The sequence below is a fragment of the Melanotaenia boesemani genome, chromosome 1 (genome assembly GCF_017639745.1).
Source record: "Melanotaenia boesemani isolate fMelBoe1 chromosome 1, fMelBoe1.pri, whole genome shotgun sequence".
Lineage (NCBI taxonomy): Eukaryota > Metazoa > Chordata > Actinopteri > Atheriniformes > Melanotaeniidae > Melanotaenia > Melanotaenia boesemani.
The window spans coordinates 33,789,127-33,807,599 of record NC_055682.1 but is presented as its reverse complement, the minus strand read 5'-3'; the positions used below and the strand labels follow the sequence as shown (position 1 = coordinate 33,807,599).

The window sequence follows — 18,473 nt, the reverse complement described above, 5'->3', positions numbered from 1 at the left end:
GAACAAACAGGCTGACGAGGAGAGATTAGCCGGTCACAGAGGGCGGAGGTACGCACATGCACACTCATACTGTAAATATATGCACAGGCTCTAGCAAGGGGTAAAAATTGATGCCAGTGATGATGATTATTATGAAATGCTACATGGATTTATTTCAGATGTAGTAGTAGAAGAGTGGCGGCAGAACTTCAGAGACAAAACAAAGACATTATTACAGCCGACATAAAGGAAGCGGCTACTGCTTCATGAGTTTTGATCGTTTAATGAGCAGAAAAACTTGATCTGAAAAAAGTATCTGAACATTTTGGCATGTTGTGGTATGAAATAAATACTTATAACGTTGATACACAGTGTGTGGAAACAGTACTAAAAATGCAAGATCACTTTGGCAGCGTGCTGCAAGAGAAAGCAGGAACAGACCAAAAACAAGTCTCAGATTTCGGTTACAAAACTTTGGACATTTGTGACTCAAAACTTCAAAATCATTGCAATGATACCTAGTGCAAAGTTACCCAAGCAGCACCACAGACATATCGTCCTTGCCATTTACTCGTCATAAACATTACGAGAAGCAAGATCAGAAGCAAAAAGTCAGCAGCACTGGCACGAAAATGATCACAGTTATTAGAAGCATGACGGATAAAGAGAAAAGCAGAGTGAAAGAATTTTTAGTTAAGGTGGTAAGTATGTTTTATTCCAAAGCCACTCAGTGTCAGCCAATAAGGCCTGCAAAACAGCCAGCCAGCCAGCCAGCCAGCCAGCCACCGAGGAGCCAATCACCCCATCCGATAGCTGGCAGCTTATATTTATGAATAGTCTAGTGCATATTTGGAGTGCCGGGGGAATCTAAACTGTACCCAGTAAAAACACATCTGGTTTAAAAATAAAAGGCGGGCTGGTGTGTTAAGTGTGTGTGTGTCAGTGTGTGTATGGTGGTTCATGCGGGACCTGGACTGCTGCCTTGTTTCTAAACAGGCATGCAGCCAGAGAGGTTCTGCAGCACTAAATGATGCCGTGGCTGACAGAATGACTGTTTCCAGCCAGGCATGCTTTGATCCCCACTGCTGGCAACAGCAGACCAGAGGATGAAGCTATTCTAAGGTGAACCTTGGAAACGCGCGTCTGGCTCTAGGACTGCTGAATTACTCTGCACATAATGATTTTTTTCCCTCATATTATCTTATAAAGAAATTAAATTCACAAGCAAATGGACCAAGAGGTTGCAGGAGTGACTTGAAGAGGCATCAACTGCTCTTGCAAACAAAATAATCAACAGTGTGACAGGACGGTGCCCAAAGAAGGAAATTGAGAATTGGGGAGTTACTTTAAAGTCATATAGTTTATATAGCGTGCTGCTATCATAGTTAGTACAGTATAAAGGCCTATTCACAGTGACTCTAGTTGCTAAGTGGAGTGATGATGTGTTTCATGACTCCAGGCCAGGAGAGATGCAGGGATGTGAAACGCTGGTTGGAATGAAGTCATTTGGCCAAATGCCTGTTTCCATCCCAGGCAAGAGGAAACCGTTAGCCTGGTGCTGCCTTTTCCCACAACATCATATCTCTCGCTCTCGCTTTCCCTGCTCCTCTGTCTTTCTTTCTCACACACATACATATTCTTGCTATTTCAGCCCTCTGGTGTAAAGAGGAGCTGACATTAGAACAAGTTTAGAAAGTGACAAAAGACTAAAGAGAGGTGTTACATACAAGCAGCAGACAGAAAACATGTCAGATATGCCAACTGCTGTGAAGTTCATCCTCTAGTTCAGGCATGATCATCATCACTTCAGCCTTTAGAGATTAGTTAATGGTGGAATATTATTAGATTATGGCAAATAATAGGATATAATTCACTTTTGAGACATTAACTTTGCATGAATTTAGACGGCTTATCCAATCGCCTTTATTGTTCACATTTTGAAATGCTCAAACATGAAAACATAAATAGGCAATCATTTATTTTACTATTTATGTAACAGCCCAATGACAATTTTGCCTGACTTTAGCTTTTTAAAGAACTAAGCTCATACTTAGAACCCCTCATTTCCACGACAGGAACCAGAGGCTTAACAGAGTTCCAAGGGAAATAATGGCTCTGGTACTTTTGAGATTACCTGTTAACATTAGGTTGTGCCATGTGGATAGTTGTTATTGTTGTAAACACCAAGTCGGAAGAGACAAGATGAGTAAGCTCAAGAACAAATGAGCAAAAATAGATTGTGAAAAGGAAAAGAACACAAGCAGGAAAATCAGAGCAATAAAACATAAGATTTGTAAAAATTGTTTTACAGTTGAAGCACACTTCTTGGTTTACCTGCCTGTGTAGGCAGCTGAACCAACGTGGCAGCCCCAACAGGGTAATCCTTATGATTATAGTTTATAAAGTCCACTTGTAGGGTCTTTATTACACCAGAGCACACGTTTTCTTAACAGGAAGGGACCGATCTGTTGTGTCTGCGAGCTGCAGTGATTCCTCATAACAAAAACAAAAACAAAACAAACTGCCCGTATACACAGCAGATTTGACTTTTCTTTTTGCCTATATGCAATGCAAGAATTACAACTTGATTCTGGCTCATTTACTGAGCATCAGCTGGTTTTTTTTACCAGTCCAAGCTGCAGGTTCTAAGATTCAACCAGTCACCACACCTGTTGTATGTCTGGACCAGTCTCTTACTCTATACCCTATAATCACTAAACTATGAACTACAATCAGTCTCAGTACATGCAATAAAGACATTAAAAAAGGAGAAAAAAATTACAGGTAGCATAAAAAAGTTTGGTAATCTAAACGTGCCCGATTACTTGTGCATTAGTCTTATTCTACAGATTATAGGGATAGCAAATTATTTTTTTACATGCATGTTTGTCAATAACTAGTGATCCAACTACAGAAACTACAGTATAGTAAACATTTGGTTTGGAGCTGGTTGCCTAACTTTTATGAACAGAAGATTTCTTTTAATAAATAGAACAGCTACATTATACACAAATATTAATCAATAGGAATATGCGCTGTATCACAGCCAGGAAAAAACTCCACAGTGGAAAATTGTTATAAAAAGCGTTATATGTAGAGAAGGGATAAGGACATTTGAGCTTTAAATAAACTATTTTGGGGTGTTATACAAATTCCATTTAGAAAGAGCCCATCATGCTCTCACTTTAAATAGTTTTGATGCAGAAACGTTACACTTCAGAAGCAGGCCCTTTGAGAGAAGACAACTTACACAACGACATTTTCAGGAGTTTTTATTCTGTTTTAGTTGTATAGTTTGTTAGAGAAGGACCTGCTACGCTGACCAAGTAACCCCAAAAATACTGTTAACCATTTCTTGTCTTATTAAGTTTTACACACAGTTGCTCCACAAAGGTTGACTGAGAGCAGGCATCTGTCATAGAGTCACATAAAGCATACCCATGCAGCAGTGTACATCCAGAAACCACACTCCACCCCAAAATAATCAGCACTCTGTGTCTGGAGGGCCACTATCAACAACCGTGCAATCATCCTCCAGGGTGCAGCACAACGACAGCCATAGAAACAACTCTGGCAGAAAACTTTTCCACAGCATAGTGAAATAATTCGTGATTCCTATAATAATATTTTCTTTAATAAAAAGCCTTTCCAGAGTGTGATCAGGCCTGTGATGCCTGATCACACTTATTCAATAATCATTTTGAGAAACAACAAATCATGTCTAGCTGTCTGAATTTTAGGAAAATATCTCTGACCTCCCTTTTATGGTTTATTTTTATGAATTAACTCTTGCTTTCATTCTTCTAGCCTTTCTTTTATTGCTATTGCCATTATATTTTATCTTTCTGTAGCACTTAAGAACTCTGTTTTCAAAGCTTCCACTCAGATGACTGTTATTACTGTGGCACTGGGCGTATTATCATACCAAACAACTTTGTTTGAACAGGCGGATAAGTTGCCTACCTTAATCAAAACCACGTCTACGGCCCTCTCTCCTTTGGCACAGAAACTGTACCTGCGCTTGTGTCGTTCGTACATTTTCTAATAAACATCCAGGGCAGATAAACTGAACAGAACATAAAAATCCACTGCTGAAGCACAGTTCAGGAGAGCTACAGCGGTCTGCTAAGCTTCACATCTGGCCAGAGAGGCAGTCCTCTACTCCCTCCCTCCTTATTTTCTTCCCTCCCTCGTCTTCTTGTCCTCTGTCGTCTCAACTTCACTAGCCTGACTCATGCCTTCACGCCCTCTCTCTCTCTTTCGGTGAGGCTTTGAATGCCTCTCTCTCATCCTGTGAACCAGCCAGTAAGTACGGTATTGTTACTCTATGACAGACAACAACAGGGCATTATCACTTCAGTTAATCTGATTCGACTGTCATTGTTAAGTGCTTTCCTGTGCAATTATAAAGTCCCGACAGCCCACCCACAATCTTACTGTCTTTTGATACAAAACAAAATATACATTCATCTAAAAATATCAGTTTAACTGGAAACTCTATTTTTTGCATAACTCCAAGTTTCCTAACATGTGCTTATACATTTAAAATTTGTTTTAATTGGGTGAAATTATCTGAATGTGACCACAGAAATGAGGAAACAAGCTCTGCTGCTGCAGTGGGAAGCGAGCTCTGGACAGAAACAGCTGGAAATGTGCCACACAGTGTAGTACTGCATATCCCATATCCTGGTCTGGGTAATATGGTTGAAAGATATCTAAAAATTGATATACAATGATCAGCACTTAGATGTTTTTGTTGCAAAGAGCACTGTTGCTCTGCTGGTGGAGTCTCCTGCTACGTGGGGGGTAGGATTGATCAGCAAAGCAGCCTCCATGTAAATGTCAGGATGCAGGTTTTCCCAACAGAAAATTGCGCTGCTACATGATGACACGTAAAGTTTGTGCTTTACCTGTCAGTGGTCATAATTGCTGATGGGTGTATAGAAAGTGTATGTTTCGATTCCCAGTTCAAAAGCAGTATTTTCACAAGTTTGGGCCCCTGAGGCAAAGCAGTCCAGTAAAAGAAAAAGCACTAAGGCATTGATCTGCTCCAAATTAACCACAAACTGGATTTTCTTCATTTTGGTAGCAGATTTGTACAAGTCACAGTTTGTCAAACAAGCACAAAAATTGCTCCAACTGCAAATATGAGAAAAAAATTGTTCTCACAACCACCTTTATCACACATCCAGTTTCCGGACTAAGACATGCTGAGATTGAGCATCTCCTGAAGGATACTCAGCTCCTCTCCACAGCCTGAATGTTGCTCCTGACATGATAACCCAGCTTTAACCTCATGGCCTGGTGCTAGTTAGCAAACAGCACAAAGGTGAGAAGCCATAACAACAAGCTAAAGTTTACAAAGAACCAAATGTTTCATAGTTCAAGGTAGAGCTGGGTGATATATCGGATATACTCGATGTATCTTGAAAAGTTTTACATGCGATATATAAAATGTCTATATCACGGACATGGAGTATAAACTGACAGGGCGGCGTTTTAAAGCGTCTACATCTGATTTTCTTCATAGTTTAGCTCCTCTCAGTCACAGCAGACAGACAGCTCCTTACCCTCCATCCAGAAAACTCCCCTGCACACAGGTGCATTATCGTTTCAGAAGAGACAGGAAGGAAGCATGGAGTTACGGAGTATGCAAGCTAGCTATCAAGCTAGCTTGCAAGCATTTAGAAATGGAAGCTGAATGTGAGACATCTATTTAAACTAGTAATACGCTTCACAATGACAAGGAGACTGATTGTTCAGCTGTGCATATTTCCCGATGGACATGAAGTTCTTAGTACACTGGAGAAGGAAACTCCTCCCCCTCTTATTATTAAATAAGAGCTGATCTTATATAAACTTGTTTTACAGGTGGTTGATGTAACTTCCAACATGGGCTCGCTCTCTGCTGGTGGGAGTGTATCTCACCTGTGTGTGCATGCAGCACGTCATGTACAGACATGACGTGATGTAATTACATGTCAACATGAAAATAAGTTAAATAAAACCAGGCTGTTCAGTTTTTATAATAAAAGGGCAAAATGTAAACCTGTTCTAGAGTAAAAGAGACCTTAGATTACTTCTGTTGGGATCTAGTGCAAAATTAAAAAAATTGTTTTATGTAAAGCACTTTGAATTGTCCTGTACATGAAATGTGCTATACAAATAAACTGCCTTGCCTTGCCTAAAATAATATAAATAGTAAAATAATATTTTAATGTAAAATAACTGAATGAAAAAATATGTCAGATATTGAGTAATTATAGAAAATAAAAAACTTTATCTTCTGGGGTTGGTGAGAGTTGCTGTTGGGAGGTTGGTCCCCCCCCCCAATATAATAATATGGGGAAACACTGTTTTATTAAATGTTTGAGAGCAGTTCAAAATAAAAAGTTTGTAGAAAGTGAAAAATCACAATAAAGATAAATTTTGCTGAGTTTACTTAAATCATACCAGTGTCTTTTTATTCATAATAATGTTGAATTCAATATTTACACAATATTTTACAGGAGAGGGATGTATATCATGTATCAGGATGAAGCCAAAAAAATATTGGGATATCAGTTATAGGCCCTAGCGCCAAGCCCTAGTTCAAGGCTTAAATAGTCCACTGAATGGATATAAAACCAAAAACCCAAAAACACTGCATGGACAATTACTGTGCACATCATTATTTCCATCTTTTCATTACTTCTGAGTATGTTTTCCAACCCTCACCAAATATGCATCTGTGTATTTAGGAAGGGATACACATACTGTAAACAAAAAACTTGCACCCGTATTTAAGAAGAATGTGGCCTAAAATGATGAACACTTCAGGCCAGTGGTTTTCACTGTGGGGGTTGCCAGGGGGCACTAAGGGGACCTCAGAAAAATAGAGAGAAGCTAAGATTGAAAAAAAAAAGGAAAAAGAAAAAAACGGTTTAGCAGCAAGTTCGGCGTTAGCAGAGATATGCAATGAGACGTATCTGGGATGCTTCAGAGACGCGCGGCAGCGTGTCCGGTATGAGCCAAACCACTGACTAAAACGGCAGAGAGTAGCTCAGGAGGCCTCGGTGCAGCCGGAACCGGTGGAAATTGAACTTAAGCATAATTATCTTTCTAGATCTTTACAGCTGATGTTTTTTGCTTCATTAACACCAGAGCACACAGAGAAATCTATATACTGTGAGGAACTGATAACAACATAATCATTAATATTGCACAACTGCCGGTAAAAAGCTTATTTACCAAACAGAGACGTCCGCCATTTTTCTGTTCTCCGTCATCGTTGTGGATCTGATTTTGGCCCCAGCATGTACAGCTGGACCTGAGGGGATGTCATGGTTGTCAGAGTTTCCGCTTTATGTAAGACGGCCTCTTCACTTGCTCTTTTTAAATCATTGCTTAAAACACATTTTTTTTCTTTGGTTTTTAACACTAGCTGAGATGTTGGGTTTTGTGATTTTCTTTTTGTACTTATTTTAACTGTTTTATTGGCTGGTTATATACTTTTTTGTCTTTATTTCTTTATTTTAGTGTAAAGCAATTTGTCAAGTCAGTTTTTTTTAATGCTATATATATATAAAGTGGAGATGGAGATGGATTAGCAGTAGCATGCTGATCGGTGACTGAAGTAGTGCACATTCATGATTCACCATTATCCTTTCCCCCACCCTCACCAGAAAGCCTAAAGGAATTCAACCAGTTTAATAACACTTCCCCCACATCCTTTTTATTCTCAGGAGGATGCTTCCACCAGGAGAAAGCTTTCCTTCATTCTGAAATATTTACAAACTTTTACAAGTTTTGATAGCTGCAAAGCTAACTTTGAAGCACCCAAGATTAAGAATTAAATGACTAGAAATGAACCTGCCAGCTCCACTTTAAGTCTTTTTGATGTGATATGATTGAGGAGTCTGCAAGTAAGGTGTTTGTTTCATTCTTCAAATGTTCATAAAAGATTTTGATGTACAATCACGAATAAATAAGTGGAAGATCAGTTATCCCCTCAGCTGGTGCAGCTCATAGATGCAAACTCGCACTCAAATCTGATTGGCTTAGACCAAAAACTAGGAGGAAACGGAAAGAACAAGAGGACTAATAATGATGGAAAATGAAAGAAAAGTAAATTAAGTAATTTAAGAATTAAAAATAAATACAAAAATATAGAAAAGAACAAAAACAAAAAATTTGTGTGAAAATAAATAAAAGCGATTGATCTTGATGCTATGTTATTATATTTCCACATTTCTTTTATTTTTGCATAAATCTTTTAAATTTTCATTTTATTCCCTTATCACTGCTGACAAAGCCCCAATCTGTCTCTCTATCTCTCGTTCTTTCTAATCATCACCTTTGAACAAGATCCCAATATACTTAAAACCCCTCTGCTTGAGTTAATGACTTATTCACAACACCGAAACAGCTCTTTCCTCCTTTCCAGTTGAGAACCATCACTTCACACTGTAAGGAGATGACTTTCCTCCCAACTACTTGACTCTGAGTTGTGAACCTCTCCAGTGACTTCTTGGCCCAGGGAACCAAACAGAGCCACATCATCTCCAAAAAAGGATGGATGCAAACCTGAGGTTTCCAAACCAGATATCCTTCTCTACCCGACTGCATTTGAGATCCTGTCCATGAACACCCCAAACAGGGATGGTAGGCAGCCTTGGCGGAATCAAACAAACTGTGAGCGAGTCCACTTTCTGCCAAGGATGCAGACTTAGCTCTTGCTTTGGGCATACCAGTCTGCAACTTCTACACTCTATACTCCCACGGCACCCACACAGCCTCCCAGGAGAGACCCATCCTAGACCACCAGATGAAATTGTAGAGGCATGTTATCCAAGACAACCCCACCACATCTAGAGCTTTCAGCATTACAGGCCGATCTCATCCAGCCCTGAAACCCTGGCTCTACAGAGCGTTTTAAGTACCACGATAACCTCAGCTAAGATAATGGCCGTGCCTTCCCTAAACTCTTTAAACTCCGAAAACTGGATTTATACTCGCGCAGCGTCTGCGTAAGGTCGGTAGGGCGCAGCTGATGCTGGTGAGTGTACTCTCACACTCGAGCGTAGGTGGTACATGTCGTTTTGGCGTCGTTTTGCAGTTTCTCTTCCTGATCTGAAGCTAGCAGCAGGGGTGGTATCGGCTGGTCAACTCAACAGGACGGAGTTATTTTGTTGGTTCACTTCAGTTCTGGAACATATTTCCTGTTTTAAAACAACAATGGTGTCCAACATGGTGCAGTGTCTTTATGAGCTTGTGGATGCAAATGAAGAAAAGAATTTGATCAGCCTCTCATTAACTTGATTCACTGGGTGTTGTTTTTAAAAATGGAGATCACACAAATTCAACAAGAAGGTCCAGAAATCTGGAAATGCATAATCCCAAACTGCAGACGCCACGCTGAATTAGGGAGATCCTCTAAGGGTTCCTTCCCCCAGTATAGGTCGGCAATTCACAGAGGCCTAGAACTGCCCTTCAACAGTTTTCCAGCTCTTCTTTCTCCACGGTTTGGTTCCTTGCCAAAATCCTGCAATGCCCAGTTTTTAGCTTTTAGGTTTTACAACAAAGGATGCAACAGGTAAGCCTGGGACAACAAAGTCCTAGGGTGCCAGAAGGGGTCTTTGGGACCCTGGGACAAATAAGTCCAAAAGGCCTCCTCCTTCAGCTTGGTGGCTTCCCTGATCACTGGTGTCCACCAGCACCTCCAGCTTCCACAACAGACACCATCTGATCACAGCGCCTAGAACCTGGATCCACTATAGAAGCTCTGAAAATGGCCCCCAACCATCTCTGGAATAGTTGGGCAACTAGAGGTGTGTGTTGGGAACCTCACAGACAGCATCTTCCATCAGAAGTTTCCAGACTCGCAACCAATTTGAGTTGTTTTAAATCCCATTTGTTTAAAAAGAAGAAAAAAAAATAAATCCATGTCATCTAAATTCCTCTTATGCTCTTTTAGTGAAAGCTGAGCAGAAGGCGTCTCTGCTGCTGAAAACAGTGAAAAAAAATTTTGCCACTTTAACAAGTATTTTGAGCAGCACTACCAGCGTAATGGGTCAAAGTGTTGCTGTGCAGAATGGCTAAACACGAACACCCAAACTCTGAAGTATGACATGCAAACACATAGCACACATGCTGATTTAAGCAGGGCTAAATTATCTCCTGTCAAAACAGCTTACATCAAGTCACAACCCAGACACACTCGTGGTGATTATTAATTACTTCATTAACCTCACATCTCCTTTCATGCAGCTAGCTGTTGCTGCAGTTGTCATTTAGATTCTCTCAACCAATCTGCTTTTTGGGATGCTGTTATGTAAAGTTTCACACACACTGTACATACACTTTTCATGAACCTCCTTGATGTAATGATTTTTATCACTCAGTAGTAAAGTGAATCACAACATTCACTACAATCCTTTAAATTATGATTGTGTAAGAGAATCTTTACACACCTTGCATCTAAATATTACTTCCACTCTGATTAAGTTAACTAAAATGCTGAAGAGGAGCTTAATGATGTGCCCAGGCAGGTCATTCTTTCCGTCAATTGTTCAAAACACTTCAGATTTGCTGATCTTGACAGGATCACATGGCTGGTCATTAACTCAATCATAAGGAAAAGCTCCAGTGACGCCACTAAGGCTACATCTCCCCCTGCTGGCACCCCTACTACCCTGCATGCTCCTTGTTTATCCTCCTGTAGTTAAACATCTGGCATTCAGAACAAGCCACTGACCCAGACCACAACCCAGGAATAAGCAGAGCCACTCCAGTCTATGGCTGCAGAGGAATCCGTCAGTCAGCAACATTTCTGAGTCAAGCCTTGTCGACTAAAGATCGCATCCATGTGCTGTGTGGCTGAGCCCACAGAGAAAACCAACTTCACAGGATGAGCCAGGGACATGTTATCAGATCTTTCAGTGAGATCCTACACCGTGCAGAGGTCTTTCTTAAAGACACCTTAATAGGTGATATTTTACTTACTGCATTCCTGCATTAACAAAAAGTAAATTACTACTCAAGAGGGAATAAAGTTCCAGACAGCATTCCTGACAAACTTTCTGCAAATATCCAGCTGGTGCATTAATCCTGCCTTTCCTTTTGCCTTCTTTTTTTCTATCTATTTTTTTCCTTTATGCCCCGACTATTCTGACAATTTGCAAAAGAAAATTAATACGCCCCAAACATGAAATACTACCAGAGTTCACCTTGACTGCATGTTTGCTTAGTGTTGGTTCAGAAAACCCTCCTTTTAAAAAGTTACTTGGCATGTTTCAAAGCTTCGACAAACAATGGCTTATCTTAGAAGCGTTATTATCAAAGCCACATCTACAACAAAGACGAGCCCGACATCTGACGAGTACAGTAAAGGCTTGCATCGTACCGTGGAGGAGTCTGTTCCCTCTGCTGGACCACTTTCCTCCTCCCCTGCTTCACTTACAGTGTCTTCAGACTTGTTGACATCCAACTCTGGAGAAATACACACAATACAATACAATAAGTTAAACAGTAAATCTTCAAAATGCAGGAGTACACAACACATGTTTAGAGTGAATAAATAAGACTAGCGTGTCCTCATTGCACATACACTGATGAGTTATAGTTGGTGTACAATAGCAAAGTAGCAGCTTGAGCCTGTTTGTTTATTTACAATTAAAACTTTCTAGAAAGGCGTATTTCCCACAAGGACAGCTGTTATTTAGATGTAAGACAATTCATTGTTCTCTTATGATAAACACAAATATAATTATAATATTTTTGGCTCCATTTAATTATTACATGGATCAAGAGTTTTCTGGCTCGGTTTGAATACAAAAGCCAACAGGTCGTGATGAATATTGGAAAAAGAGGGAAAGTCTCCATATAAAAAGACCTGACTGAGATAAGATATTTGTATCTGAACATACCGCCTGAGGAACAAACAGAAAACCCATCAGTGACCGCCCATGATATTACACGGTACAAGGCTGCTGTCGTGCCGTAAATATATTCTCTGATTCATAATGACACACCGCTCTCTAAGTGACGCACAGAGCTAACCTTGCCCTCGACCTCTCTTCATTTAACTTGGGTCTAGTACAGTTATTTCAGACGAGTGAAAATTGCAGCCTGCGGAGTGCTGCATGTTTGCTTCAAGATAAGGGACTCTGCAAGTCTCACTTCCTGTTCCACACACGACATGGGCTGGCTTGTGTGTGTTTATTTTACAGAACCCTGCCTTCTAACTGTGCATCTGAGACCTGGTCACATGTACTGTTAATGTGACAGTGTCTGCTCACAGATGTATCCAACAGAAACATGAACAGAACATATGAGTACAAAGGGAACAGTTTAACTGATCATAATTTTAGGTGTTAGAGATACTATCGCATGATATGTCTCCATCTATCCAACTGTTTCAGCAATAAATAATGCAGTAAAAGTTACTGTGCTGATGTCAGACTTAGCTGGAACTATTTTCAAATTGTTTCTTTAAAAAAAATAATAATAATTTTAAACAATTAGCCCTAAAAAGCATGTAGAGTGAGCAAAGCATGTGTTTGTAGCAGCAATATATCAACAGGATGTCACAAAAAAGCTAAGAACTTCTCTGAGCACAATTATAGTGAGCTACATGGCATTTTACTTTGCTGAGCTTTTGCCATCAATCACCAGAAGAGGAATGAATCCGATTGAGCTTATTTGCTCAGGAATGAGACTTTGACAAACATATTGCCATGTGATGCATGAGTGTGTGTGTGGACCTGAAATAAAGCTGATCTAGAGAAGGAAATAAATCAGTGTTTACCCACCTTGAGTTGCACTGCTGCTCTCTGAGGCTCCATCAACGGTGTCATGAGTCTTTGGGGTTTCAGCCATCTGATCCTCACTGGGAGGTTCTGTGAATGCTTCACTGTTGGTAGCAGGTGCGTCTACTTCCAAAGAACTTAAATCTGCAACCTCTGATGAGGAGACAGCGAGGTGTTTCTCAGCAGACGACTCATCTGCTGCCTCATCTGAGGCATGTTGTTTGGGTTGCTCAGACACAAATTGCACATTTCCACACTCCCCTGCTGCCACTTCCACAGATTTCTCACCGGTCCCTGTTTGTGGATCATCTTTTTCAACTGGAAGAATGACTGTGCTTTCATCTCTGACAGATGAATCTGGTTCAGACTGGACCATAGGAGACAACGTTGATGAAGAATACTCAATCCCTACATTTAGGTCACAGCTGTTGGTTTCTCCATTTTCTCCTTCATGAACCTTAGTGTCCTTGCTCACCGATAAATCCTCCTTGGATAGCTCTGGGGTCAGTTTCTCCTTGTTCTCTGGATTAAAAGTCTCCGCTGCTCGGTTGTTGTCTGACAGCTGTGTTTCAGGCTCACTGCCATCCAGGCTGCCGATAGCACCAGGCTCCAAGAGAAGCCTCTCGTCTACACCTAATAAGTGTTTATTGCTTTCATTTGATTCTACATAATTTGGGTCCTCAGTCTTGCTTCCTGCTAAGCACAGGTCTCCTACATTGATTTGAAGCAAGTCCTGATCCTCCACTGAACCATAATCCTGAGTGGGATGAAATACTTCAGTTGAAGAGCTTCCAAATGATCGGAAACTGTCTTCATCATCGCTGGAGAGGCCGTGAGCTGTGCCTGAATCACGGTCAGCCTTTCTCTTTGTCGGCATGTTTTCAGATGATAGCTCGGAGTTTAACAGATTGTTCCGTGTTTCCTGCATGTAGTTGCCAGCAGTCTGAAAAGCTTTGTTTTCAGGCTCACCTAATGGAAAACCTGGGTTTTCGATACCAGAGGGTTCAGCTTCGTTTTCACTGTCTAGCTCTTTACTGCTCACTGCTCCAGAACAATTCCCAGAATGACAACCGGTTTCTGGAGCCAAGCCCTGCTGCTGTTGCACTGCATAATCCCCACCAGCTGTTTCCTGGTTTTGTTCTTGGCTGTTTATGTCTGGCGGAGGTTCCCCCTGATGGAGGCCTTCTATCAAGACACATGGAACAGCAGATTGAGGCTCCTCGATTACGCCACCACAGTCTACAAGCGATGGGTTGGGAAGGTCTCTTGGGGTTGATACAGGGTCTATTAACTCTTCCCTCTCTCCCTCCTCTTCTTCTAGAGAGAGTCTATCACAGAGCTCCTGGATGAGTTTTGTTACTTCTTCATCGACAGTCTCTTCGTGCTGATAACACTCCTTCGTTTCAGATTCAGAAGCGTCTGAAACCTCGGAGCACTCTGAAGATGGAACCTGACCCATGACTGAAGTGTTTGCGTCTCTACCGCCTGCTATTAGATCTGTTGACTTTGAGCCGGTCTCCTCCTCCCTCGTCCTGGCCGTGCTATCCTCTGCTTCCTGCTCAGACTGTTCCTCTCCCAGTTCTTCCCGGACAGCAGCCTTTCCCGTATCAGCTTCCTCTGCCTGTTTACCACAGCTTGCTGCTGGTAGGATTCCCACAGTGGCACTTTCCCTTTCAGCCTCACCCTTTGCTCCTTCGCTCCCGTCACACAAACTCAAACTCTGACTGGAACCAACACACTGCTCTCTCCACTCCTCCTCCTCCTGCTCCGCCTGGCAGAGCTCTCCCTCAGAGTTTGAACTGAGACACACCCTGTCCTCTGGGGGGCCGAGGCCATGCTCCCGAGGGCATTTTTCTGAAGTTGGAGCACTCAAAGGCGAACTCAAGTCTTTATCCACATTCCCAATCTCATCGTGTCCACAGTTGACAGCGTTGCCACTTTCCGGTGTACAGTTCTCTCTCCCGCTACCTTCAGCTGCTGCATCCAGGCATTCTGACTCCGGCTGGAGTTGCCCCTGACAGGTTAAGTCTGTTTCCACACCGTCAAAACATTCAGCAGCAGTGTGAAGAGAATTTAACTGCAGCTCCAGCACAGAAACTCCCTGCAGAGAGCAGACAGAGAAGAGGATAAATGTTACCCTTTTCTCTAGAAGAACCAACAGTCCTGCTCACTTGTTCTTATCAACAGCCAACTGTGTGATTGCATAAGGTGTTCTAATGGTTATACAAACTAAGCTTTAAGGTTAAAAAAAATGAGGACGGTAAAAAGACAAACAATTCCACAATGTCCAGGAGCAGCAGAGCAGGAGTTAGCTTCCTGAAAGGGCAACAAGGGGCGTGACTCACCTTGGCGTGAAGATGGCATATTAGATGTATCAGATGCTCCACACTCTTCTGAATGGTTGGTGGGTCACAGCCGGGGTGGATTTTCACCGTCAGAGTGTGTGTGTTCAGTGTGGGGAAGTGGCAAGAAACCCAAGCATCTGTAGAGGCCAGCTGGGCTGTCTCAGCCTCCTTGTCTGTCTCTGCATCCGTCTCAGCCCTGCCATGAAATAAACACGGTGAAAAAGATCCGAATCCTGCCACCAGTCTAACAAAAATGCAGTAAAAGACATCCTGTGATACCGTACTTAAAAGGCCACTCCTAGTTGATAAACATACAAGGAAAACTTGCCCACCTCCTTTGCTTTAAGGGTTGAAAGTTTAAAGTATGTGCAGTGTTTTTCCTCATAGAGATAATGCTGTAAAAGGGTTACACCTCCCTGTAAAGCAGATCTGCTTGCGTAATCCTGGGTGGATTGCTTTCACTCTGAGGCCTGGTGGCTGAGGTCACCAACAAGGCTGCGAGTGACTTCACTCTTCATGAGCAAAATGTAATTAACAGCACATAAAGAGAAAGCTGCAGGTTGTACAGCGACACCCGGCAACAGGGACGCTCACTAAGTGGTAGTCGTCTTTCAGCTCGTGGCATCCTCATTTTCAGTTAAGTGAAAATTATTCTGCAACAAATACATAGAGTGCTAACAAAGACATAAAAGAGGTCCATTTCCACTTTAAGCTGTGTCTCAGTCCATTTGCTAAAGAGCTGTTTTTCCTCACAGTTTAATGTTTCGGTATAAAGGAATGAGAGAATTTGACCTCATTAGTCTCTCAGTGAGAAGGCATTATTGTGGATGATACTTGACAACTTCAAACAGAACATTTGTTCATTCCTTTACCATTAAACTGGGACAGCGCAGCAGTGTGTTTGGATTAAAGTGACACAGCACATAGTGAGATGTAGAAAAGTGCTACAACAGGTCAGTGGACACAGGACTGAGGCTTTTGTGTTTCAGAATAGTTTCCCATCACTCTGGATTCTTTTGGAACAATACTGACAGCCCACAACTTTTTTTATTTGCCCTCAACTATCAGCCTGCAGCTGGAAGGACTAAGCTAGGCTGCAGTGGGGCTTCGCGGTGACGTTTTTTAATACATCTATTGTTCTGTAAAGACAAGAAATGACAATGCAGTCATGGAAGGAGAAAAAAAAATGTCTTCAGACAGGAAAATATTCGTACAGAAAAAAGGGCAAAGTGTACTAAAACTGGTATTACCATCACAGGACAGTGTGACACTGACTCCTACAAAACTGTGCAGAAGCCTTTTAATAATGTCATGAAAACAAGAAGTGGGCACAACATAGATGGACTTGCAGCACAAACAGCAAAAACAGATTTTGTACAATTCTGGTTTGAGCACTTTTATTCAGCAAAGCCTGAAGTGTCTTATATAAGCTTCCTGTAATTTCTTTAAGTAGTCTTTCAGAACAGTTCTTCAAGACATTTCAAAGCTTTTCTTTGGATGCTGGCTGCCTTTTCGTTTGTTCTCTGACAGGATGATTCCACGCTGCTTCAATAATGTTGAGCTCCAGAGAAGATTAATCCCTCCATCAGACCTGTTGCCACTGATTTTCAGTCCAGTTCTTGTGCCATTTGGGATAGCTCAGTCTTTTGTCCCGGTTTACCTTCCTTAAGAACAACGTCTTGACAGCCAGCCTTCCATGGAGACCATTACTGATGAAGTTTCAGTGAACAGCAGATGGATATACCTTGAGGGTCAGGGGCATCTCTCAGCGCTTGTGTCAGATGTTTGCTGGATTTTTTTCCTATTTTATCTGCTGTAGATATATTATTTAGGCCTGTCACTTCCTCTTTTGTTCTCCACTTGTCCAGTTTCCTCGCCTGGTTCGTTCTAAATATTCTTTTATGCCTGTCAAATTGTGTTACTTTCATATTTTTCATAGATGCAGCTAAAGAAGTGGGAGCAAATGATGTCTTTTTGAAACAGACTGTAATTAAGGGATTGAACTGGCTCTTTGCTTAATTTGCCATGTATAGAGACAATACCAGTTCACACTTTAGTTTCTATGCTTGAATGATTTATAACTTAACCACCAAAAACAGAAACAAATACTCATTTGAAAATGGTCAGGTACAAGGACTGGACTAAAATTAATAAGAAAAAAAAAATATAAAAAAAAAAGCAGCCAATGCCCACAAAAGTTTGAAAGACCTTCAGAAAGTCTGAAGAATTATTGTTCAAGACCACTTTAAAGTGTTACATGAAGCTCTGGCTGCTTGGTAGGAAAATATAAAGAAACGAGAGGAGGCTCAAACATTCACAGTACCGTAGGTCTTATGAATATGATGTTCCTGCTTTTTAACTGTGGCCAGGATATTAAACATTTGCTTGTTATTTATTTATTTTTTTATTTAACCAAAAAGTATTACTTTGTAACTGTACAAACACTTACTTTGTGAGAAGCTCGTGAAGACCCTCAAGTCCTCGTGAAGCCGCAATAGCCGATGGGGTGTGGCCCTCTCTGTTGGCCAATCGAAGGGCTTCTCTGGCTCCAGTTTGCCGCAGCAAGAAACGGGTAACCCGAGAGAGGCCACGACGTACCGAGAAATGCAGCAGAGTCTCCTGAGGACTCGGGTCTGAGGAGGAAGAGATGACAAATGCACAAATAAGATCAGATGCAACAAAACAAAGACAGAAAGAGAGGCATGCAGCAGTCCATGCAGCTGATTCATGGTGCATCAGCCAGCAGAACATCACCTGGGGAGGCTTGGCAACACAAAGCTACCTGCTGAAACCAGTGAGTGTTTCACAGTGACCCAGTGAGCAACAGACCTTTGGACATTTACACACTGATAAAACAGCTTGTTTTTTTCTCTTTTTCCCTACTATGGATCAAAACATGTATTTTTCAGGCAAAAGGAAAAAAGGCAAAAGGAAAAGAACATTCTGGATATATCCACCCTTTAAACCAGCCTGATATTTTATTAAAATACCTCATATGAGATAATAAAACAAGGAAATCAAAGCAAGCAAAATGATTTTGGTACAACTAAATCACACCACATAATTTCATTTCAGCAGAGGTGAGCCACAAAGAAGCACACCCCACTCCCATTTTTAATCTAGTCCATTACTGGCTCACTATATCAGTCAAGCTCCTAATAACACCATAAAACACAAAAACTCTCCCCTTTAAGCACTCACAAAGACAGCAACTGAGATTCATGGGCATGAACACACACACACACACACACACACACACACACACACACACACACACACACACACTTCCATCTTTCTGCCAAAGCAACAAGTTGCCAGAAAGGGTCTCTGTAGCCTTAAACCCAGGCTCAGTGGCTGCTCT

The 18,473-nt window shown here is 41.5% G+C and overlaps 1 protein-coding gene across 8 annotated transcripts in view; it reads right to left on the bottom strand.

The window, feature by feature from the left end:
- LOC121640474 (A-kinase anchor protein 13) overlaps positions 1-18,473 on the bottom strand; it is a 126,149-nt gene that overhangs the window by 63,916 nt on the left and 43,760 nt on the right. For all 8 annotated transcript variants that reach the window (XM_041989604.1, XM_041986584.1, XM_041988049.1 and 5 more), the window contains exons 6-9: positions 17,562-17,745; positions 15,113-15,308; positions 12,771-14,868; positions 11,363-11,448 (exon numbers count right to left, since the gene is read on the bottom strand). In XM_041989604.1, the coding sequence (XP_041845538.1) occupies positions 11,363-11,448; positions 12,771-14,868; positions 15,113-15,308; positions 17,562-17,745 (2,564 nt within the window). The remainder of the gene's footprint in view (positions 1-11,362; positions 11,449-12,770; positions 14,869-15,112; positions 15,309-17,561; positions 17,746-18,473) is intronic.